The sequence below is a fragment of the Myxine glutinosa genome, unplaced genomic scaffold (genome assembly GCF_964187855.1).
Source record: "Myxine glutinosa unplaced genomic scaffold, kmMyxGlut1.1 SCAFFOLD_1696, whole genome shotgun sequence".
In the NCBI taxonomy this organism is placed as follows: domain Eukaryota; kingdom Metazoa; phylum Chordata; class Myxini; order Myxiniformes; family Myxinidae; genus Myxine; species Myxine glutinosa.
The window spans coordinates 55248-79345 of record NW_027617791.1 but is presented as its reverse complement, the minus strand read 5'-3'; the positions used below and the strand labels follow the sequence as shown (position 1 = coordinate 79345).

Genomic DNA, 24098 nt, shown 5'->3' with positions numbered 1-24098 from the left:
GCGAGCGATTCCACCGCTCCATGAAGGCCGCGCTCATGGCTGGCCTTCAGGACGGCGGTTGGGCCGACCGGCTGCCGTGGGTCCTTTTGGGCCTCCGCACGGCCCCCAAGGAGGACCTCCGGGCGTCCACCGCCGGGCTTGTCTACGGCCAGACGCTACGCGTCCCGGGCGAATTCGTGCCCGACGCTACCAGTCCCTGGTCCGCAGCTCACCAGCGCTCGGACCTCCAGGAGACCGCCCGACGGTTTGCCCCCGTGTCAACGTCCCACCACGGTGATCCCCAGTCCTACGTCCCCCCAGCGCTTCGCACAGCGGAGTACGTTTTTGTATGTCATGACGCACATCGGGGGCCACTCCGGCCGCCGTACGACGGGCCCTTCCGGGTCCTGCGACGGGATGACAAGTCGTTCGTCATCGACATCGGCGGCAGGTCGGACCGGATCAAGCCGGCGCACGTGGACATCGACCAACCGCCACGGTTGGCCCTTCCGCCGCGGCGAGGCCGCCCCCCATCCACGGTGCCCCCCACTCGACCACCCACCACCACACCGGACCCCCCCCCCCCCCCCCCCCACACGACCGGCCAGGGGTCGCTTCGGCCGGGTCATCAGGACCCCCCTTAAATTGACCCTGCTGGTGCAAGTCGATTCTGGGGGGACGTGTGTAGCGGCCACCGCTGGGTATACACAATCGCCTTGCACCTACCGAGGACGCGGAGCGATCACCATGCCGGGCTCGCCCAGGACGCCCGGGCATGCCCGCTCTCGACTTGCCAGGCCTCATCTGGGACGCCCGGGCGCGCCCGCTCTCGACTTGCCAGGCCTCGTCCGGGACGCCCCCTCGCCTTTCCCAGGCAAACGCTCTGGGATAATGTGTATATATATTGCTGCCCGATAAACGGGCTTTTCAGAGTACCCGAGTTGATTTGACACAATAAAGAAACTCGGACGAATTCCAGCTTTTTGTCGCGTCCATTCTTTCGATTTACGTTGGAGCATAGCTCCTGCAGTACCCTGTTTGAGGCAATGTTTTTATGGCCGGATACCCTTCCTGACGCCAACCCTCAGTCGTCTCTAACAATGCACAGGGATGCTGTGTACCTATTCTAGATCGGGGTACACACCAGCATCATTCATCCCAGCAAGCTGGTACCCAATTTGTCGACCTCGGAAGGTATGACAGGCTGAATCAACCCCCCTGGTGTTAATTATGACAGGCTGAATCAACCCCCTTGGTGTTAATTCAACGATCGACCAGGATTCGAACTCAGGCTCCTCAGATCCCAAGCCTGAACCCTAACCACCAAGCCAACACCAGGCTGCACCAGGCCAAGCCTAAAAAATAACTTTACCAAACTCTATATATACACCCCAGGAATATGAAAAAATATAATTACACTACGTTTCAATACCTAACTTCAGTATCCACTCGCAGTAGTTTTACGAAGTAATATTATAAACTAGCCAAAACACGTGGAACATCCACGGAAGGGAGGATGTGGTGTATGGATAGAGTGTACCATTATGGATGGCAGAGGGGATTTGCTTGTCCGAGTAAGAGTTAGGAAGAAAGATGAGAATGAAGAGTGCGTATATGAACAACGATTGCCGACACCGGCACAAATGCATGCTCTTGATTGTCCACTCAGTGGACGGCTTGCTTTCGCCTTCGCCTGTCCAATCGGCAGACGGCTTGATTCGCCTTCGCCTAGCAGATGCCAATACGATGGCGTCGTAAGATGGCGTCGTATCGGCAGTTAATCGGATGCTTTTGGGCCCCAACGTCGGCTAATTCAGATTTTTCGAGTATGGCTGTACGTGATAAACAAAGAGCTAGGTTCGTAGATCGTAAATCCATTAGTACCGTGGGCATCAGGTCACTGGGTGCGGCGTAAAAGGGATAACAAAGTCGAGTCCTTACGCTATTATTATATAGACTAGCCGAAACCCGTGGAACATCCACGGAAGGGAGGATGTGGTGTATGGATAGAGTGTACCATTATGGATGGCAGAGGGGATTTGCTTGTCCGAGTAAGAGTTAGGAAGAAAGATGAGAATGAAGAGTGCGTATATGAACAACGTATTTATTGCTCAGATTTTTCGAGTATGGCTGTACGTGATAAACAAAGAGCGCGGTTGGAAGAAATTATGGTAAACCCACCTGATGAGGTTAGCGTACACCGCGATCGACGACACCGGCACAAATGCATGCTCTTGATTGTCCACTCAGTGGACGGCTTGCTGTCGCCTTCGACTGTCAAATCAGCGGACGGCTTGCTTCGCCTTCGCCCAGCAGACGCCAATACGATGGCGTCGTAAGATGGCGTCGTATCGGCAGTTAATCGGATGCTTTTGGGCCCCAACGTCGGCTAATTCAGATTTTTCGAGTATGGCTGTACGTGATAAACAAAGAGCGCGGTTCGTAGATCGTAAATCCATTAGTGCCGTGGGCATCGGGTCACTGGGTGCAGCGTAAAAGGGATAACAAAGTCGAGTCCTAACGCTATTATTATATAGATAACTAATTCCTAGTGGGGAATCGTACCCCACCTCATCTCCACCCCCCTTCTCCAACCCCATCCCCTCTCTCCTTTCCCCATCCCCACATCCTGTCTGACCAAACACATTTAAAACGCCTATTATAATGCATTTCACTGATTTTCTCATCTTTTGCTAAAATTGAGACATAAACCATCCTAGCGGCTATGAAAAAAGGTGAATTAGAGTCAGGATAAAGCTGTAGTTTCGTGTTGATTGGATTAGGTTAATTTTTCCATCCAATATGGCTGCCAAAAATGCGACCTATGACATCATCATTTTCACACTATATGCAACAATGGTGTTCATTGGAGGCTAAATGATCTTTGAAAAGTTTTGTTTCAATTGGTTCAGCTGTTTCAGAAAAATAATTACTTATTTTTTTTCCTTTGATCCAGCATGGCTTCCAGACCATGTGACTTATGATTTATTCATGAACACCATGGTGTCTGTCCATAAGGCTTGGGGAACATGTGTTTGAATGTTCCCCACGATCTGGGCAGCTGCTCTGGAGTAGGGAGTTTTTAAAGGTTTTAGGTTAAATCCAATATGGCTGCCAGACCATGTGACCTGTGATTTATTCATGAAACACTCCATATTCCCCAACACTAGTAGATCATGTGCATGAAGTTTCGTATCGATCTTTCAGCCATTCTGGAGAAGAAGATTTTTAAAGCTTTTTATGTTCAACCCAACATGGCTACTGACCCACGAGGCCTATAATGTCATTGATTTAATTATGTGGACCAAATTATCCCGAGATGACCTTTAAAATTTTTCATACAAATCAGACGAAGTGTTGTACTTGTCGAATTATGATGTTGTGGCGGACACAAAAGCCCACTGGCGTGGTGACATCATTCCACGCACCAAGTGGGCGGTGGCCACGCCCGAGGGGTAGGCGTGGCCTCATGATATACACCGGGCGACCAGCCCGGAGGAGTTCAGTGTTACAGTGTAGTCTTACAATAAAGACGTGTATATGTTACCGCTTGTCCGCTTCCTCCTTGCTCACAAGCAGCGCGCGTAACGCCGCGCTTTACTGGTGACCCTCGACGTTGGATCTGCCGTAGCGATCCTTCCGAACACGACGCCATTACAATGGCCAACGACAAGGCAATAGCGATTAAACTTCCCGAATTTTGGGAGGCCCAGGCCGAAGTCTGGTTCGTTCAAGCCGAAGCCCAATTTCAGCTTCGGCGCCTCACCAACGACGACCTGCGCTACTGCCATGTCGTCGCCTCCCTCGGGCCCGGCACGGCCGCTCGAGTTGTGTCCGTCCTTCGCCACCCACCGGACGGCCACAAGTACGAGGCACTCAAGCGGCTACTCCTAGCCACGTTCGGCCTCACGGACGACGCACGGGCCGATCGCCTCCTGGATCTCCCCGAGCTCGGTGAGACGCGCCCGTCGGTCCGAATGGACCATATGCTGTCACTGTTGGGCGACGAAGCCCCCGGTTCGCTATTCCGGGCGCTTTTCCGTCGCCAACTTCCAGCGCAGGTTCGCCTCGCGTTGGCCGGGACCGGGCTAACGGAACCCCGAGCATTGGCGGCCGAGGCGGACAAGTACTTCGCCGCTTCGGACACGCGGGCGAGCGTTGGCGTGGCCGTCACGGCCTTCGACGCTGATGTTCCACAGCATCATCTTCTACAGCACGCTGAGGTTCAGCAGCATGCTGATACGCACCTCGTGAACGCCGCCACGCCCCGCCCACCGCCGCGGCGAAAAGCGCCACCGCGGGGAAACCCGTCGACTCCACCGGCCTGGCGGAGCCAGCCGCGCTCCTCCAGCTCCACCACCTGGTGCTGGTTCCACGCCAAGTTCGGCCACGAAGCTCGGCGGTGTCATCCGCCGTGCTCCTTCAACGGGTCGGGAAACGCCCGGGCCGGCGCTCAATTGTGGCGATGAGCGCCGGCCGTTCGAGCAGCCTGCTGTTCATAACGGACACCTTCTCCGGGCGCCGTTACCTGTGCGACACGGGAGCACAGGTGAGTGTCATTCCCGCCGGCACGTCAGACAAGCACGCCGCGGGTGGGGGCCCCGCGCTGCTTGCCGCGAACGGGACGCCCATCCGTACGTACGGAAAACGCTGCCTCTCTCTGCGGTTTGGAGGGCAGGTTTTCCGATGGACGTTCGTCACTGCCGACGTGCCCATGGCACTGCTTGGCGCGGACTTCCTGTGCGCTAATGGGCTCCTGGTCGACGTCAAGCGCAGACGGCTTGTCCAGGCCGAGACGTTCAGCTCGCTCGCATGTGCGTTGCCCAGCTCAACGAGCGGCTTGCCAAGCGGCTTGCCGAACGATTCGGTTCCGGCCACGTTGGTCTGTACGCTTCCGGCAGCGGACGCATTCACCCGCCTCCTCGCCGGCTTCCCGGCCCTCACGCGGCCCACCTTCTCGGCGGGGGCCGTCAAGCACGGGGTGGCCCATCACATCCCCACCGTCGGGCCACCGGTCTACGCCCGGGCACGCCGCCTCGAGCCGACGAAGCTGGCGGTGGCAAAAGCGGAGTTCGCTACCCTGGAGCGACTCGGCATCGTTCGGCGCTCAGAGAGCGCTTGGGCGTCGCCGCTGCACATCGTGCCGAAGCCCGGCGGGGGATGGCGACCGTGCGGGGACTATCGCCGTCTCAATGACGCCACGATTCCCGACCGCTACCCCGTCCCCCACATTCAGGACTTTTCCGCCCGTTTGGCGGGCAGGTCCTTCTTCTCGAAGGTGGACCTCATACGCGGCTACCATCAGGTCCCCGTCAGGCCGGAGGACGTCCCGAAGACGGCGGTCATCACGCCATTCGGACTCTTCGAGTTCCTGCGCATGCCCTTCGGTCTGAAGAATGCGGCTCAGGCGTTCCAGCGACTGATGGACAGCGTCCTGCGCGACTTGGATTTTGTCTACGTCTACCTGGACGATATCCTCGTCGCCAGCGCGTCCCGCGAAGAGCACCTACGCCACCTCCGCACGCTCTTCGAACGCCTGGGCCAGCATGGCCTGATTGTGAACCCCGCAAAGTGCTGGTTCGGCGCCGCCACAATCGATTTTCTGGGGCACCGTGTCACCAGGCACGGAGCCGTCCCCCTGCCGGCCAAGGTGGAGGCGGTGAAGGGGTTTCCGCGCCCCCGCACGATCAGAGGGCTGCAGGAGTTCCTGGGCATGGTGAACTTTTACCATCGGTTCCTGCCCCGTATCGCCCAGCTCCTGCGCCCCCTGCACGAAGCTCTCCGAGGTAAGCCGGGCAAAGGCGACGTTACCTGGACCGAGCAGATGGACACGGCGTTCACGGGCGCGAAGCTCGCCTTGGCTAACGCCACCATGCTCGCGCACCCGGCGCCCGATGCACCGATCGCCCTCACCACCGATGCCTCGGACTACGCGGTGGGCGCGGTGCACGAGCAATGGGTGCGTGGAGCTTGGCAACCGCTGGCGTTCTTTAGCCGGCAGCTTCGCCCGCCCGAACGCCGTTACAGTACCTTCGACCGCGAGTTGCTCGGACTTCACTTGGCGGTCAGGCACTTCCGCCATCTGCTCGAGGGCCGGGCGTTCACTGCCTTCGTCGACCACAAGCCGCTGATCGTCGCGATGGGCAAGGTCACCGAGCCGTGGTCGGCCCGGCAGCAGCGTCACCTCTCGGCCGTGTCCGAGTACACGACGGACATCCAGCACGTCGCGGGGAAGGACAACCCGGTTGCGGATTGCCTTTCCCGGGCCGTCGCCCACGCAGTCCACCTCGGCATCGACTATGCCCGGATGGCAGCGGACCAGGCCGCTGACCCCGACGTCCAGGCCTTGCGGACTGCCGTCACGGGCCTCCGCGTCACCGAGGTGCCGTTCGACGGCGCGGGCGCGGCCCTCTTGTGCGACGTCTCCCTCGGGCGTCCTCGCCCCATTGTGCCCGCGGGCTGGCAGCGCCAGGTGTTTGACGCCATCCACGGCCTGTCCCACCCGGGCGCGAGGGCCTCCCAAAGGCTGATCGCCGACAAGTTCGTCTGGCATGGCCTCCGGAAGGCCGTCCGCGGCTGGGCCAGGACATGCCTCGCGTGCCAGCGCGCCAAGGTGCACCGGCACACCCAGGCCCCGTTGGCCCCGTTCACGGTGCCGGAACGCCGGTTTGACCACGTCCACGTGGACCTGGTGGGACCTCTGCCCCCCTCGCGGGGTTTCACCCACGTCCTCACCATGGTGGACCGCACCACCCGGTAGCCGGAGGCCGTGCCCTTGGCGTCGACAACGGCGGCCGATGTCGCGCAGGCTTTCATCGCCACCTGGGTCGCCCGGTTCGGCGCCCCCTCAGACATCTCATCCGACCGCGGCCCCCAGTTCACCTCGGAGCTCTGGGGGGCGATTGCGCAGGGGCTCGGGGTCCGGCTGCACCGAACCACGGCCTACCACCCCCAGGCTAACGGCCTGTGTGAGCGATTTCACCGCTCATTGAAGGCCGCGCTCCGGGCCACCCTCCGCGACGGCGGCTGGGTCGACAGGCTCCCCTGGGTCCTGCTGGGCCTCCGGACGGCGCCCAAGGAGGACCTGCGCGCATCCGCGGCGGAGTTGGTCTTCGGGCAACCGCTGCGGGTGCCGGGCGAGTTCCTCCCCGACTCCACGGCACCATGGTCCGCGGCACAGCAGTGCTCCGCTCTGCAAGAGACCGCCCAGAGGTTCGCCCCGGTGCCAACGGCATGCCACGGGCACCCACCGACGCACGTCGCCCCGGAGCTTCGCACGGCGGAGTACGTCTTCGTCCGCCACGATGCCCATCGGACACCACTGCGGCCCCCGTACGACGGGCCTTTCCGCGTGCTGGAGACCGGGGCGAAGCACTTCACCCTGGACATCGGCGGTACTCCTGACCGCGTTTCGGTAGACCGCCTCAAGCCGGCCCACCTCGATGTGGACCATCCACCGCCAGTGGCCCGACCCCCACGTCGGGGCCGCCCTCCTGCGGGCGGACCCCCGGCACCGCCCAGCCCCGCCGCCACGGCGCCCCCCGGTCCTGCACCCATCCCAGGGGCAGCCAGGGGCATCCCACCTGGTATCCCTGCACCCCGGACGCCGCCGATCGCCAGGGGGCGCTTCGGCCGGGTCATTTGACTGCCCCACAAACTGGCCCTCCAGGTGCGCGGGAATTCTGGGGGGGCGCGTGTGGCGGACACAAAAGCCCACTGGCGTGGTGACATCATTCCACGCACCAAGTGGGCGGTGGCCACGCCCGAGGGGTAGGCGTGGCCTCATGATATACACCGGGCGACCAGCCCGGAGGAGTTCAGTGTTACAGTGTAGTCTTACAATAAAGACGTGTATATGTTACCGCTTGTCCGCTTCCTCCTTGCTCACAAGCAGCGCGCGTAACGCCGCGCTTTAATGTCATAATTAAGGCACCAATGACATCGTTAACATTTCTTCCCCATGCAGAGTTCTTCACAATGAGCCACGTTTAAATTTTTTCAATCGAGCAGTTTTGGAGATTTAAAAGTGCGACTTTTTTTGAGGTTTTATTTTTCCAAGATGGTGCCTGCACCACGTGACCAATGACGTCATAATTATCTTTAAAATATTATACAGGAGGAGGTGCTCCTATGTGAAAATTTTGTGTCCATCTGACAGAGAAAAAATAAATAATACTGATCGGATCAAGTGCTGTACTTGTCGAATAATGACATCATAATTAAGGCACTGATGACATCATTAACATATCTTATTCCCTATGGGGAGTACTTGACAATGAGCCATATGTTTCATTCTTTTTTCCATTGAGCAGTTTTGGACATATAGAGGTGCAACATTTTTCCAAGATGTCTATCATGTGACCTATGACGTCATAATTATCACAAAGATTTCTACAGAAGGAGGCACTCCTATAGTGTAAATTTTGTGCCAATCGGACCAACGCTTGCCGAGAAAATGAATTTTAAACTCGCTTTTCGCTTCGTGAGTGCAAGGTAATTATTCAATACAATATAGTCTTTATCTCCTTTTGTCATTTTACTGTTCCTTGCACAATGGAGGCTGTTATCGATCAACAATGAACTTGATGAGGCTATTTGGTGAAAGTATGCAGACAATTTAGAATTAAACTTGGGTGGGGCCAAAGGGTCTGCCCTTTAGCAAAATATAACTGAATCTTTAATATATATTTACACATTGCAGGTCAAAGAATTGGAGTCATGCTGTTTGAAAGGTGAAACCGTGCATCTTGAAATGTTTGTACCAGATGGAAGTTTTTGACCCACAGAATGGAACTTATGGCTGGAAACTTAGCATACCTGAGATCAATTTAGTCTAGTAGGAAGACTAGGTCCCCCTGCACCCCCCGGAGATATACTTCTAATCAGTGTTTCTAGATTGGAAAAAATGTGTAGAAAATGACTAGCTATGGCCCCAAGCTGAAAAAATGTCCCACATACCATTTTTATGCAAATTACTGCTGCAAATTTTATGCAAAATTATGCAAATTTTATGCAAATTTTTGATGAGGAGTAGAGTTGAGGGGTCTTTGAGGGCTTCATCGAGGTGCTCTCGGTTGCAAGACTGGGTCATTCTGAGAAGCACAGCAGGGTCAGAGATCATGATGTTCTCCTCCTCAGTGAATCTCTCCATCAACAGCCTCTCCATTGCCTCACACACTGTTTTGAGGCAAAAGAGGGACTTTGCGTAGGCCTTTCCACTGAGAACACCTTTGAGAGATCCACTTGTTACTAGTTGTGCCTCAAAGAGAATCTCTGCATATCCAGAACCACGCATCTTGTGTCCAGTGAGCATCCCGATGTAGTTCATGGATGTGTGGAAGGGTCCAATCGTTACTACATGACTAGCAAATTCATTTGGCCAGCGCCAGATGATGGGAAGGGCTTTCATGCAGACACCCAGATCAAATGTATTCAGGACCCATCTCTGACCCACCTCAGCAGTTGCTGCCTCGGAACGCTTCAGTAGCTCACGAACAACTGCGTTGTCTGTGATCGGTCTGTGCCTGGTGCCTGCATGGCATGGCAATGGCCTGCAGCCTGTGCCTGGGCTAGGGGGTTTCACCTCTGCAACTGGTTCTCCCCCACCCAGCAAATCAACAGTCGACTACTGCACGCCTATCCACCAACCGATCACAGACAACGCAGTTGTTCGTGAGCTACTGAAGCGTTCCGAGGCAGCAACTGCTGAGGTGGGTCAGAGATGGGTCCTGAATACATTTGATCTGGGTGTCTGCATGAAAGCCCTTCCCATCATCTGGCGCTGGCCAAATGAATTTGCTAGTCATGTAGTAACGATTGGACCCTTCCACACATCCATGAACTACATCGGGATGCTCACTGGACACAAGATGCGTGGTTCTGGATATGCAGAGATTCTCTTTGAGGCACAACTAGTAACAAGTGGATCTCTCAAAGGTGTTCTCAGTGGAAAGGCCTACGCAAAGTCCCTCTTTTGCCTCAAAACAGTGTGTGAGGCAATGGAGAGGCTGTTGATGGAGAGATTCACTGAGGAGGAGAACATCATGATCTCTGACCCTGCTGTGCTTCTCAGAATGACCCAGTCTTGCAACCGAGAGCACCTCGATGAAGCCCTCAAAGACCCCTCAACTCTACTCCTCATCAAAAATTTGCATAAAATTTGCATAATTTTGCATAAAATTTGCAGCAGTAATTTGCATAAAAATGGTATGTGGGACATTTTTTCAGCTTGGGGCCATAGCTAGTCATTTTCTACACATTTTTTCCAATCTAGAAACACTGATTAGAAGTATATCTCCGGGGGGTGCAGGGGGACCTAGTCTTCCTACTAGACTAATTACATTTACAATAACAATTGGTGCAGGATTGTGAACAGAATTTTAATTGTACACGTAATTGACTGCAGATCTACAGCTTAGAGGTGAGCACATCAGTCATCATCCTCTTGGTTTCCTAATTGTATTGTTTATTACATTATTATTTTCTATTGTAACAAACTCGTACTTTTTGGTAGATAAATGATAAAGGCCTGTTAATAAAGGCCTGATATGTGCCAATATTCTCATCGGTGCTGATGACTTGTTATTGTAGAAAGCCAGGTTCAAATCAAGTATAATATGTGTTTTTCCATCATTTTCTAATGTCCTTGTAATTTGTATTAATAAAATGTCGAAGATTTTCAGCTCAGGATTCATATTGGGAAAAGAAAGAAATAGCACACTGAGCAGTAAAATAATTTAAATTTATATTCTTTATTAAACGCCTGACGTTTCAAGAACAAACGATCTCCTCCTCAGAGGCATTCAGAGTGGTATTGGACTTGGACCAATCCATGACGTGAACCATCTTCATGGAATGGTGTCACCACCCGATTGTCAACACCTGAATCAGCAAGCTGATTGCTTCTGCTTGAAATGGCCGAGGAATTTTAAAAACAGATGTAAAAAAGGGCGTTATAACACACCCAAACTTACCCGGCCTTGTGGCTAATTAATAAAGAGCCCTCGCGAAACGGCTTAAGCACTCCAGCAAGCACTCCAACGAAATGGGTGATAAGGAGCGGTTTGCTTGGCAAGCGATAGCAAGCTGATTGCTTATGGTTGAAATGGCCGAGGAATTTTAAAAACAGATCGATTTCAAGCAGTAAATCATGTGGAGACCACTGAGAGCAGGCAAATTCAAAAAAATGGTGTTATAACACCCAAACTTCCCCAACCTTGTGATTAAAAACAAAAAGGGAGCTCTGTCTACTGTAATGCCATGTCTTGCAAAAGCAGCCTGAATAGCATTCACCAATCGCTAGATATGGTAAATTTTGTCGGATTTCACTCCAGATTTGGAAATTATTTAGTCTACAGCATCCAATCCTCATATCCGAATCCAGATTTTGATGATATGGTTCAATTATGCAATGATAATCAATCGTGTTTCCAAGGCAAAGCACGTTTGAGTAGGCCAAAACAAAATGGTGGCTTAAGAACCAAGAGAGGTGCACTGGGCTGACCAAGATTGTGCGCCACCATATTGGTAAGCCACATCATCGGCTTTTTTCTCTTATCATCACCTCATTAATCATCTTCAAAATTGGTGTTACAACACCCAAAAACCCAGTTTTCATCCCTGCAGTCTGTTGGAGGTCCAGGTGTATGCATGCAAAGTTTGGGGTCGCGAGGTTTCATAGTTTTCGAGTTATGGAGGAGACGGACTGACGGACACTGCCTTTTATAGATATATATGTATATAGGTATATATATATAGATATATATATACACAGACTTGGCATTTATTAATATGGAATTTTTTTTTGTGGGGGTGAACTTACTTTTCAAGATGACTTAGAACCAAAAGTTCATTGGAATTATGTTGAAATTATTCTAGATTTTGTTAATGTGACCTTTAAAAGAAACAAAAACCACATTTGACATTTCGAAGCAAATAAATTGATCCTTGAAAGTGATGTAAACCGATATCGAACTCAATTCACGGACAGTACTGTGTTAAACTTCTGTACGTTTTCCAGAAATACAGTGAAACCTTGACTTACGAGTGCACCAACTTACGAGTTTTCCGAGATACGAGCCGTCGCTCGGGCGGTTTTTTGCTTTGAGATGCGAGCCGAGATCTGAGTTACGAGCTTACGCCACCCGCCACCAGGTGGGTTCCGGTCACGTGGTTATCTTGCCGTGCAAGCATCTCTGCCGTATATCGCTGCTGCTTTGTTTTCGCATTTTGGTTATTTTGGAGCTTACGCCACCCGCCACCAGGTGGGTTCCGGTCACGTGGTTATCTTGCCGTGCAAGCATCTCTGCCGTATATCGCTGCTGCTTTGTTTTCGCATTTTGGTTATTTTGGAAAATTGCTTAGTTTTTTACCATGGGTCCTAAGAAATTGAGTGCCAAGGGCAGTACTGAGAAGAAGAAGAGGATGATGTGCTTGGATATAAAACAGGCAATCGTCGAACAACATGAGCGAGGTGTGCGTGTTGTCGACTTGGCGAGGCAGTACGATCGTAGTACTTCTACGATATGTACGATTTTGAAGCAGAAGCAGTCGATAAAGGCTATAACGCCAGCCAAGGGCGTTACGATTATTTCAAAGCTCCGGACCTCTGTCCATGAAGAGATGGAGAAGTTGTTGTTTGTGTGGTTGATGGAGAAGCAGCTCGCAGGAGATACCGTGACCGAGAGCATCATCTGTGAGAAGGCCCGAGACATTTACTGGGATTTGGTGCAGCAGGCGGCGGGAACATCAACGGACGAGGCATCGGAAGAGTCATTCAAAGCCAGTCGGGGATGGTTTGATAATTTTAAGAAGAGGACCGGCATTCACTCCGTCGTCAGGCATGGTGAGGCAGCAAGCTCGGATGTGAAGGCAGCTGAAAATTTTATTATAACTTTTGCCAAACTGATAGAAGCTGAAGGATACATCCCCCAGCAAATCTTCAACTGTGACGAGACAGGGCTCTTCTGGTAAAAGATGCCGAGGAGGACGTATATAACGGCAGAGGAGAAGAGCATGCCAGGCCACAACTTGTTCAGAGTGCCGGCGATAGCTCGCCTTCTCTTTGTGGAAGACACGGTGATTTTTTTTTTTTTTTTTTTTTTTTTTTTGTATACAAGATCGAGGCTCGTGAAAGAGCTAACATTAATCACACAAAAAGACAAACCGACACACAAAACACAAAAAACAAGGGGAGCGGCAGACAATATGGGGAGAGAGGGGGAAGGACACAAACACAACATTTGAGAGCAGGGACATCGGGAGGACTTGGGGGGAGGTGGGAGAGGAATAAAACATATGAACACTGCAAGGACTCTGGGGTGAATTACCGGGGGTAGAAAATATCAAGGTTTTCGATGAGTCATTGATGAAGACCAAAAATAGCACAGGGCCCAGAACACTACCAGAACACTACACAGATCCTCATTTCGATGAGGTCATTAATGAAGACCAGAAATAGCACAGGGCCCAGAACACTACACAGATCCTTAACATCCAACAACTAATGGGACGCAAACGGGGCGCCCAGTTTAGCGGTACACACATTGATGAATCACCCTGCCTGTGATTCACCCATGACAGGTTATAGCTGGGTCGGGATTCAAACCCAGGCTGGACAGTTTAGAGTCAAGTGTGCGTACCTCCAGTCCAGGCCATCCTGCCAACTTGTATGCTGCATACAGGTGAAATATAAAGCGCGAGATATTTTTATATATACTGTATATTTAAAAAAAAATTGGTGTGGTTTTTGGCGGGCTGGAACGGATTAATAGCATTTCAATGCATTTTAATGGGGAAATTTAATTTGAGAAACGAGCAAATTGATTTACGAGCTCGGTCACAGAACGAATTAAACTCGTAAGTCAAGGTTTCACTGTATCTCTATTTTGCACATTAACCAATTTTTTTTTTCAACAAAAACAAAACGAAATTATGACTGGGTCACAGTAATTTTACGATCACAGTAAAATTACAGTTCAGTACTTTGTGTAACCCCCACGAGCAATCAGGAGAGCATGTACATGTCGAGGCATGCTGTTCACGAGATTTGCCAAGGTTCGGACAGGAATCGCTTGCCATGCAGTGACAATAGTCTGCTGCAATTCACGCACAGACGTAGGCTGCTGGTCCAAGTTGTCGATTTGACGCGTTAATTCTGCCCACAAGTTCTCTATCGGATTCATATCCGGGGACATGGCAGGCCACTCCATATGCTCTACACCACGGTCAGCAAGAAAGTGTTGGATCATGCGAGCACGATGAGGCCATGCATTGTCATCTTGGAAGACAAAGTTTCCTCGAAAGGCTGCACGAGCTAATGGAAGCAATGTTTCTTCCAGAATGACCCTGTACTTGAACTGGTTCAGGTTTCCATTCAGAACAACCAGGTCAGTTTTGCCCCCTGCATGAAAAACAGCCCAAATGGTCACCCCACCACCTCCAGCTTAGACTCTTGGCACGATACAATCTTCGCTGTGGGCTTCATGCACTTGTCTGCGCACTCGGACGCGGCAATCTTGACGATAGACCAGAAATCTAGACTCGTCACTGAAGGTCACGTGATTCCAGTGTCCTGGCTGCCTTTGATGGTACTCTGGCCCACTGCAATCGGCACTGGCTGTGTTGTCTGGTCAGGCGTGGCTTTCTCAGGGGACACCTGGCATGATAGCCTGCTTGAACCAGTCGTTGGTTGACTAGCCTTCTGGATACAGGCACATTTGTCAGTTGCTGCCACTCAGCCCTAAGCCGATTAGCTGACTTGGTACGGCCATTGTAGACTAACCGGTGCAGCTGGCGATCATCTCTCCTTGTGGTTCTGTGTGGACGTCCTGGCCTCGGTATTGGAGTAGGGACACCCCTCTGAGCATTTTGTTTCAGGATCTTTGACACCTGACCTTGAGTGATGCCATACTGCCGAGCAATAGCACGCTGTTTCATGCCAGAATTTCGTAAAGCCACCACTCCATGACAAACAGCATTGTCAAGTTGACGGACCATCTCCAGAGGAAGCGGCAATAACTTTTGTAGACGTGCAGCAGTTGTTTTCCACTAATGCAGAATGCAACAACCCTTATATACCCGATTGTGAAGCCAATCGTCAAATGTACCTGTCCTTACATTTTGTCACGCCACCTGTGATATAATCCTGTTATTGACTTCTTGCTGCAAAAGACAATCAGTGACATGGTTCTTTCAACAAAGACATCACCGAAGGGTAAAATAAACTCACCAGATTGATATACTGAGTTCAGAAAGTAAACCCAAGTCAAGAAAAAAAAAAATTCCATATTAAATGCCAAGTCTGTATGTAGATATAAGTTACTATGCTATTTCATACCATCAGTGGTGAACCGCCATTAAGGTATCCCATCCAGCTATGCTGTACCTTAATGGGAGCGATAAGTACCATCTGCCACATGGCACATTATCTCTGGTATCCACTCATTATATGGAAGAGATTCCATATAATGAGTGGATACCAAAGATAATGTGGCATTCATTCATTCATTCATATGGAAGAGATTCCATATAATGAGTGGATACCAAAGATAATGTGGCAGATGGCACTTATCGCTCCCATTAAGGTACAGCATATCTGGATGGGATACCTTAATGGCGCATCACCACTGATGGTATGAAATCGCATAGTAACTGGTATATAACCGAAAGGTTTTCAGAGTCATAAGTGTATGCAGGACTCACTGCGTTGCCCTGATGAGCCCCAAAGGGCGAAACCAGGTCGGTAACTGAGTTTTGCATACACTTATGACAGTATCCAAGATCAAAATTCTGCTCTGTCGGAGGGTTCTCTTGAGAGCTTGACAGGCAGAGCGTATGTACATGGCAGTGACGTCATTACATGCGCTCATTGAAAGCTGGAGAACTGAAGATATATTTGGATTGGTTGCTCCCGGCTGCATCCAGGCGATTCCATATAATGAGTGGATACCAAAGATAATGTGGCAGATGGTACTTATCGCTCCCATTAAGGTACAGCATACCTGGATGGGATACCTTAATGGCGGCTCACCACTGATGTTATGAAATCGCATAGTAACTGGTATATAACCGAAAGGTTTTCAGAGTCATAAGTGTATGCAGGACTCACTGCGTTGCCCTGATGAGCCCCAAAAGGGCGAAACCAGGTCGGTAACTGAGTTTTGCATACACTTATGACAGTATCTGAACCAAGATCAAAATTCTGCTCTGTCGGAGGGTTCTCTTGAGAGCTTGACAGGCAGAGCGTATGTACATGGCAGTGATGTCATTACATGTGCTCATTGAAAGCTGGTGAACTGAAGATATATTTGGATATATATATATATATATATATATATATATATATTGTTGTGAATATGAGAATGTGTTTTTTTTTTATTTTGTGGTGGTGGTAAAATGTTGTAAAAGGTTGTTGTAAAAGGTTGTTGTAAAATATCACCCCTCCTCCCTCCGTTGTGGTTGTATAAAGGTCAAAGGGCGTTCCCGTAGTTAGTCCATAGAAAAACATACATGTAGGTCACGATATATCTTTTCTTTTGATAGTTATCTCTTATTCTGTGTTTTAGGATAAGGCTGTGTCTCCCATTAATTAAAAGTACTCCATTGCACCAGTGAAAGAGAATAGACCCCCTTTCCTTCCCATCCCCAAAAGCCTCGATTGCCCATATTACCTCCCCTCCGATCCAATTGCCGCCATTGGCCACGAGGCAGGGTTGGGGAAGAAAGGCGTGTCTCCACCTCGTCATAGAGGGGGAGGAGTGAACCAGCCCCGCTCGACCAACCATGAGCCAGGGGTTTGGCTACAGAGGGCGGAGGAAGAGCGGTGGGGGAGGTTCGCAAAGGTTGAGGGGCGGGGGCCTATATAACCCAAGGCAGGGGTGTGGCAACGGGAGATGAGTTGGTCTGAGTCGGTTGCCAGAGGAGGGTCAGTGGTTGCGGTGGTGAGGAGTGAGAGAAAAGAAGAAAGAGTGAGGGTTTGGACCAGACAGGCAGACGGGAGATGAGCCTTTACCGAGAGACGAGAGGGAGTCCAAGGAGTTGAGTCCAACCAAGAAGTCCAGAGTTGAACTGCAGCTCGAGCCACCGCAACTGCATTTGCTGCAGCTGGAGCCACCGAAACAGCAGCCACAGCAGCGTGAGGCCTGGACGGCAGTTTGGAGCACGGCCGCGGAGGAGCGGCGGCTGCCCAACGAGTCAATCGTGCTGAAGGACCAGTGGACCTCCCTATCCCGCCAGCCATCCATCTCCCGCCAGTCCTATCATCAATTCCCCGCGTGAGTCAGTGTTCTGTTTGTGCTGTCCTGGGTTAGTTAAGTCTGTAGATAAGCTAAATTTGCACTGTGTCATCTGCGTCTTGTACTTGTAAATAAACTGAATTGCTTTTTGTTGCTTGTGTGTAAATAGTAAATAAATTCAGTAGTAATATTTCAAACCTTTTGTCTTTCGTCTTGGCCTTCTTTTTCCTCTTTGCATTCGTCGCCTTTGTCTTTTCCCCATTGGGCAGCTACGGTGCGATACGGCCAAAGTCTGGGTGAATCGGGTGAGTTTGTTAGGTCGCGGTCTTACACCACCGCTCGGTCTATAACATCTAACCGCGATCTGTAACAATTGGTAGTCAGGAGATGGGATTCGAACCTGGGACTAAATTTATTTAGCCCAAATTTTGGACACCAATTGTGTTAGTACAATAACAATTGGTGTCGAGGAGTGAGATCGGACCCGGAGCGCGTTTACGCGCTCGAAATTATAAAGCCGAAATTTGTTTGTTGTATAAAAATCCGAATTTTGAAATCGCGCCATGGCTGTTCAAGGCGACGGGATGCCGGTGGGAGAGATAGACGGGGTAGAATCGACCCAGGACCTCGGGGAAATGTATGTGGAAGAAAGGGAGGAGGAAAATGGCAATGTGGTTGCGGGAATATCAGGCGCGCAAAATGGCGCGCTCGCTCACGTGGTTGAAGGGTCCCAAAATAGCGGCGCCGCGGAGGGCGAGCCTGCGGTGGCGGCTGGGGACGCTGGGCAAACCGGGTTTGACCTCAGATTATTCTTGACCCAACTGAATGCAAAAATGGATAGGATGGAGGGCCAAATGGGGGTAATGGGAAACCAAATGGGGGTAATGAGGGACGAAGCAAGGGGTACCGTTGAGGGATTAGACAATAATTTTAAGGAGTTAGACAAGAAATTTGAGGGGTTAGACAATGGGATAGAAGGGGTGAAACATGGGTTAACGGGGGTGGAAAATAGAATGGCTGCCCAGGAGAATCAGTTAGAGGGGGTGAAAAATGGGTTAATGGGGTTAGAAAATAGGATGGAGGACAAATTGCGGGAAATAGGGGAACAATCCGCCCGGGAAATCGAACAGATGGGGAACCAGATGGAGGAAATACGACGAGGGGTGAGTGAGGAGGTCTCGGGGCTACGCGAGGAGGTAAAGCGAGGCGAAAAGCGTATAGAGAAAGAAGTGAGAAATAATACGGCTAAGTTACAAGGGGGAATAGAAGATCTGACGGAGGAGGTGGAGCAGCTGACAGAGGGACAAACTAAGTTAGTGGAGCAGGTTCAAAAGAACACTGCGGTACTAGGAGGGTTAAAGGCGACACAAAAAGAAATTAAAAACGAATTAATAGCGACGCAGAGGCAATGTCAGATGGTACGGGAGGAACTGACAATGAGGGTGGAAGAGGTGACAGAAGCAATGGAGACGAAGGACCGGGAGGTAAGGACGCACGTAGAAACGGTCACGGTAGCCTTAGAGGACGAACTTGAGGAGACGCACCGAGAAATAAAAGAGGTTAAACAAAAATTAGAGGAAGTGGGAGAAGAGGTGAGTGAAATTAAGAAGGGACGGACAGAAACTAAGAGGGAGATAAAGGAGGAAGTCATGGAATATGTACAAGGTCTGTGTTCAAATCATGATGCGGTGCTCACTAACCAAATAAAAAGTTTGCAGGTGGCAGAGGAGGTGCGACGAGGTACGGAGGTGAGTGGCAATGTATATGATGTGAGGAAAGCTTCAGTCGGCTTGGGGATTGGTTTGGATCCGGGTGTTCGTGAAAGGCCGTTGGTGAAGTGTGTGACAGGTCAGGTGTGCGAAAAAAGAGGTGTGCGAGAATGTCCGACCATGGGGTGTGTGAGGAAAAAGTGCACGCCGAGGAGTGAGTGTGCCGTCAAGAGTGAATTGGTCGAAGCGCGTGTGCGAGGGAGCACAGGGAAGCGCGGTGTGGTGAGTGTTACGGAGGAAGTAACGAAAAAGTGTGCGCGGGAGGACGCGCGAGAAAGGTGTGTAACGGACGGGTGCATGGGGAAAGCGCATGCTGTCAAGAGTAAGGGAGAATGCATGCCTGTGGTGAGTGTTACGGAGGAAGTAACGAAGAAGTGTGCGCGGGAGGATGCGCGAGAAAGGTGTGTAACGGACGGGTGCATGGGGAAAGCGCATGCTGTCAAGAGTAAGGGTGAGTGCGCGACTGAGAGTGGAGGTGAGAGTAGTGAGAGTGAAACGGAGCGTGAGCTGGTTGTGACAGGTGGGCGAGGATGTACACCTGGGATGGGAGGATGCACACCTGGAATGGTAGAGCGTGTGTGGGAAGGCACATTTGAGTTGGTAGTGAGGCACGTGGTTGGGTGTGCGGGTGAGAGCACACCTGTGATCGTCACAAAGGAGGTGACCGAGAAAGGGGCGCGAAGCGGTGTATTGGTGAGGTGTGCGAGCAACGAATGTGTGCCAAAGTGTTCGGTGGTCAGGTGTGTGACCAAGGCTGTGAGTGGAATGGGTGTACCGAGGTGTGTCAGGAAAGGTACGAGGAGAATGGGAACAGCTGCATGTATGAGCAAGAAAGGGGTAGCGTATGCTTGTAGGAATCCAGGTGAAGCGTCGACGATAACTGGGTTAAAGGTTAGAACGACTTATAGCCGGATCGGGCCCTCGGTGCGTGCCGGGCTTCGCGTGCCGCGAGAACCAGCGGAGATCCGAGCCACGGCGGGTTCGAAAGGACCGCCGTGCGCGATCCACGCTGGGCCTCGCGTGGAGCGGCCGCGTCCGGGCTCCACTAGGCGGAGCGGGCAGCCCGATAGGAAGGGTCGTCATGGCGACCACTTTCTATTGAGACGTGCCGGCAGGTCGAGATCGGGACATTGGATGGCTCCACGCCGAGGTGGTGCATGGGATCTCGGCCCGGGTAAGCCTCCGTCCCTGCCCCGAATGCGGGACGTATCCAGCCGCTGGCACAAAAGAACCCGCGTTCATTGCTCGGCTGTACGAAGCCGGGCTGTAGATGTGAATTGGCGCACCGAGAGGATGTAATAAGTAGACGGGTGATGGTGATAGTGATAGTAGTGATTTGAAACGAAATTTAGAAAAGTGAATAGAATTGGCAGTAAATAGAAAATTTTTGAATTGTTGGATTTGGACGAGCGAAATTGGTAGTGAGAGACCCCCGATGTGGTGGGATGGCAAATCCACCATCCTTCCCATGTGGGGGGCAAAGGAGCAATAGCTTATGGGGTGTATGGCAGTGAAAACTAGCCCGGGTGGGTTAGGTTATAATGATAGGGATCTAGAAGAGATTGACATTAGGTAACGTTAAGTTTAGTTAGTGACTGATACCTGTAGTGGGGACGCAGGTAGATTAGTGTGGATTATCATGACGTGGGAGCGCAATAGTTTAAAGGGACGACTGGGAAGCGCAAGTTTCAGAGGGGAGAAGTTAGCTGAGATGATGCCGTGTGTGTGAGGATTGAACAGGTGAGAATTGAACAGGTGTGATTGCACAGGTGTGCAACTGAACAGGTGAATGGAGCAGTGTATGAGGGAGTAGTGGTGATTGCGTGTTGTGTTGACCAAATGGTCCAGGAAGAGGAGGAGGGTGCAGGTGGCACCAGGTAGGATTGCACAGGTGTGCAACGACAGGTGAATGAAAGGCAGGGGTATGGAATAAATGGTCTGGAGGATTGGAATGGATGGTCGTGGAGTGAGAATGGTGGAAATTGTGGAGTGGAGTGGATGGTGCGAAGGTGTGAATGGGGGAAGAGTGGACCCCCCATCACGGATACCCGGGGCGGGTAGTGTAAGAGTTAGGTAGAGGGTACAGGTAAATTGTGGTTTGGATATTGGCATCTGTGGGGCGGGTGAAAGAATGGTCTGTGGATGGGTGCATTAGTGTTGTGGAAATGGCTGGGCGTGTAGCCTGTTAGTGTGTGTAGTTGTTTGAGCACTCCACCACTGTGAGGATGTCGGCCAGGTGAGGCCGCAGGTGGGCTCTGGGAGCCGGTAGTAGTTGTTGTGGATGGGGCCCGAGGATCCGGAGGACGGACCCGGGTAGCCCAGTGCCAGAGGGCACCATGGGGTGACAGAGCCAGGAGAGGGGCTGCCCCCAGTTAGATAGGTTAGGGTGAGGAGCTAGGTAAGCTCGGGTGGCAACTACAGTGGTGGAGGTGTGCAGGTGGGTAGACCTGTTGGGAGAGCTACACGTCGCGGCCCAGAAATTGTGCGAGGGCACCGGGAGATGAATCGGGGGAGTGAGACCCCAAATTGAAAAGCACCACAGTTTGGCCAATGGGAATTGGTTTTCAGAACCCATAGTGTAAGTTGGCCAATGGATTGGCAGGGAAAGACCCCGGGTAGTGTAAAGTGTGTTAAAGTCATTTAGAGGATAGTTAGGATGAAGGATCTCCTCGCACCATCTGCATCCACTCACCTGAGGTGACAGGTACTCCACACCATGCCATGTTTTGATTATTTTTTATGATGCAAATGTTTGGATTGTGCGACGCATCATGACGTGGGTGTGACATTGTGCGTAATTCCATCTCTCCCTCCTTATGAGGATTGATGATGAATTGGTGATGGCAAATTTTGAAGTAGAGGGATTGTGGAGACGAATTTGGTATAGGGGAAATATGGGGAAGACGTGACAGTAGTGACGAATTGGTAATGCGTAGATTTTGTACATATGGGGTAAGGGCAAGGGTAGGCTAGGTAACAGGGGGGTGACGTACGGTAGGGACGAGCTTTCTCACTTCGCCCTCCGTACGCATTTCGCCTTGCATTGCCTTTTTGATGTGTACCCTTGAGACCTTACCCCTCGCTCATCTGTCTTGTCCCCCCTTTTTGTCTCCCACATGAGGACCTGAGCGCCGTTGGGCGCCGAGGCGGGCGTGTGTGGGTCGGCCATTGTGCGCCCGAAATTCCCAGAACCAGCTGTCTGCATCGATGCACCACATTATGGACCACATGTCAGTGGCCGAGCACCACTTATGGACCCCATGGGTTGGGGCAAGGCCCCTCTGCTGGAACCGGCCATGAGGGCCCGAAATCTTGCTGGCGGACCTTGGCCACAGGGCACCGATGCCCCACAGGTGAACCACACTAGTCGGCCCTGTGGGCCATAAATAAACGAAAATAAAAAAGGACACCTTGGGCACACTTTATTACAAATAGGCCGCCAGTAAGCAAAGCAAAATGGAAATGACAACAACTGGAAGAAATAATAATAACCAGCAGAGGGAGCCGAAGAGCAAGAGACACCTGCAGGGTTGGGTTTGTTGGTTTTATTTTATTCATTGAACAATGGTGACTGCACCGATTGGTGCTTGGGTGTGTATTGGTGCGTTTTTGGGTGCTTTAATGGTGCATTGATGCAGAGCAGACTGTCCTCCCCCCAGAAAGAACAATTACAGGTCCTGGGTTAGTTTTGTAAATAAAAATAGCGTCAATTGTAAATAATGCTTCCCACCGTCAGTGTGTAGTTTGAAGACCATTCCGCAATTCGGTTAACTGTGGGCGTAAGTCTGTTAGGCAGGGTGCAATGGAGCAGCGGGACACATTTATTTATGTTTTAAAACTGTCGCACTCAGGGTCAGGCTAAAAGTAGAGGGAACTACACCTACATGCCACACTAAGGTAAAAGTAATAGGCCCGGGACGTGCCTAAGGGGAGGAGGGTGCAGTGTTGTGAATATGAGAATGTGTTTTTTTTTTATTTTGTGGTGGTGGTAAAATGTTGTAAAAGGTTGTTGTAAAAGGTTGTTGTAAAATATCACCCCTCCTCCCTCCGTTGTGGTTGTATAAAGGTCAAAGGGCGTTCCCGTAGTTAGTCCATAGAAAAACATACATGTAGGTCACGATATATCTTTTCTTTTGATAGTTATCTCTTATTCTGTGTTTTAGGATAAGGCTGTGTCTCCCATTAATTAAAAGTACTCCATTGCACCAGTGAAAGAGAATAGACCCCCTTTCCTTCCCATCCCCAAAAGCCTCGATTGCCCATATTACCTCCCCTCCGATCCAATTGCCGCCATTGGCCACGAGGCAGGGTTGGGGAAGAAAGGCGTGTCTCCACCTCGTCATAGAGGGGGAGGAGTGAACCAGCCCCGCTCGACCAACCATGAGCCAGGGGTTTGGCTACAGAGGGCGGAGGAAGAGCGGTGGGGGAGGTTCGCAAAGGTTGAGGGGCGGGGGCCTATATAACCCAAGGCAGGGGTGTGGCAACGGGAGATGAGTTGGTCTGAGTCGGTTGCCAGAGGAGGGTCAGTGGTTGCGGTGGTGAGGAGTGAGAGAAAAGAAGAAAGAGTGAGGGTTTGGACCAGACAGGCAGACGGGAGATGAGCCTTTACCGAGAGACGAGAGGGAGTCCAAGGAGTTGAGTCCAACCAAGAAGTCCAGAGTTGAACTGCAGCTCGAGCCACCGCAACTGCATTTGCTGCAGCTGGAGCCACCGAAACAGCAGCCACAGCAGCGTGAGGCCTGGACGGCAGTTTGGAGCACGGCCGCGGAGGAGCGGCGGCTGCCCAACGAGTCAATCGTGCTGAAGGACCAGTGGACCTCCCTATCCCGCCAGCCATCCATCTCCCGCCAGTCCTATCATCAATTCCCCGCGTGAGTCAGTGTTCTGTTTGTGCTGTCCTGGGTTAGTTAAGTCTGTAGATAAGCTAAATTTGCACTGTGTCATCTGCGTCTTGTACTTGTAAATAAACTGAATTGCTTTTTGTTGCTTGTGTGTAAATAGTAAATAAATTCAGTAGTAATATTTCAAACCTTTTGTCTTTCGTCTTGGCCTTCTTTTTCCTCTTTGCATTCGTCGCCTTTGTCTTTTCCCCATTGGGCAGCTACGGTGCGATACG

At 51.4% G+C, this 24098-nt stretch overlaps 1 protein-coding gene across 1 annotated transcript in view; it reads left to right on the top strand.

Moving 5' to 3' along the window:
* Positions 1 to 24098, top strand: part of LOC137418416 (uncharacterized) — a 76753-nt gene that overhangs the window by 5744 nt on the left and 46911 nt on the right. Inside the window, exon 2 of the mRNA XM_078769213.1 lies at positions 8681 to 8711. Within this exon, the coding sequence (XP_078625339.1) occupies positions 8681 to 8711 (31 nt within the window). The remainder of the gene's footprint in view (positions 1 to 8680; positions 8712 to 24098) is intronic.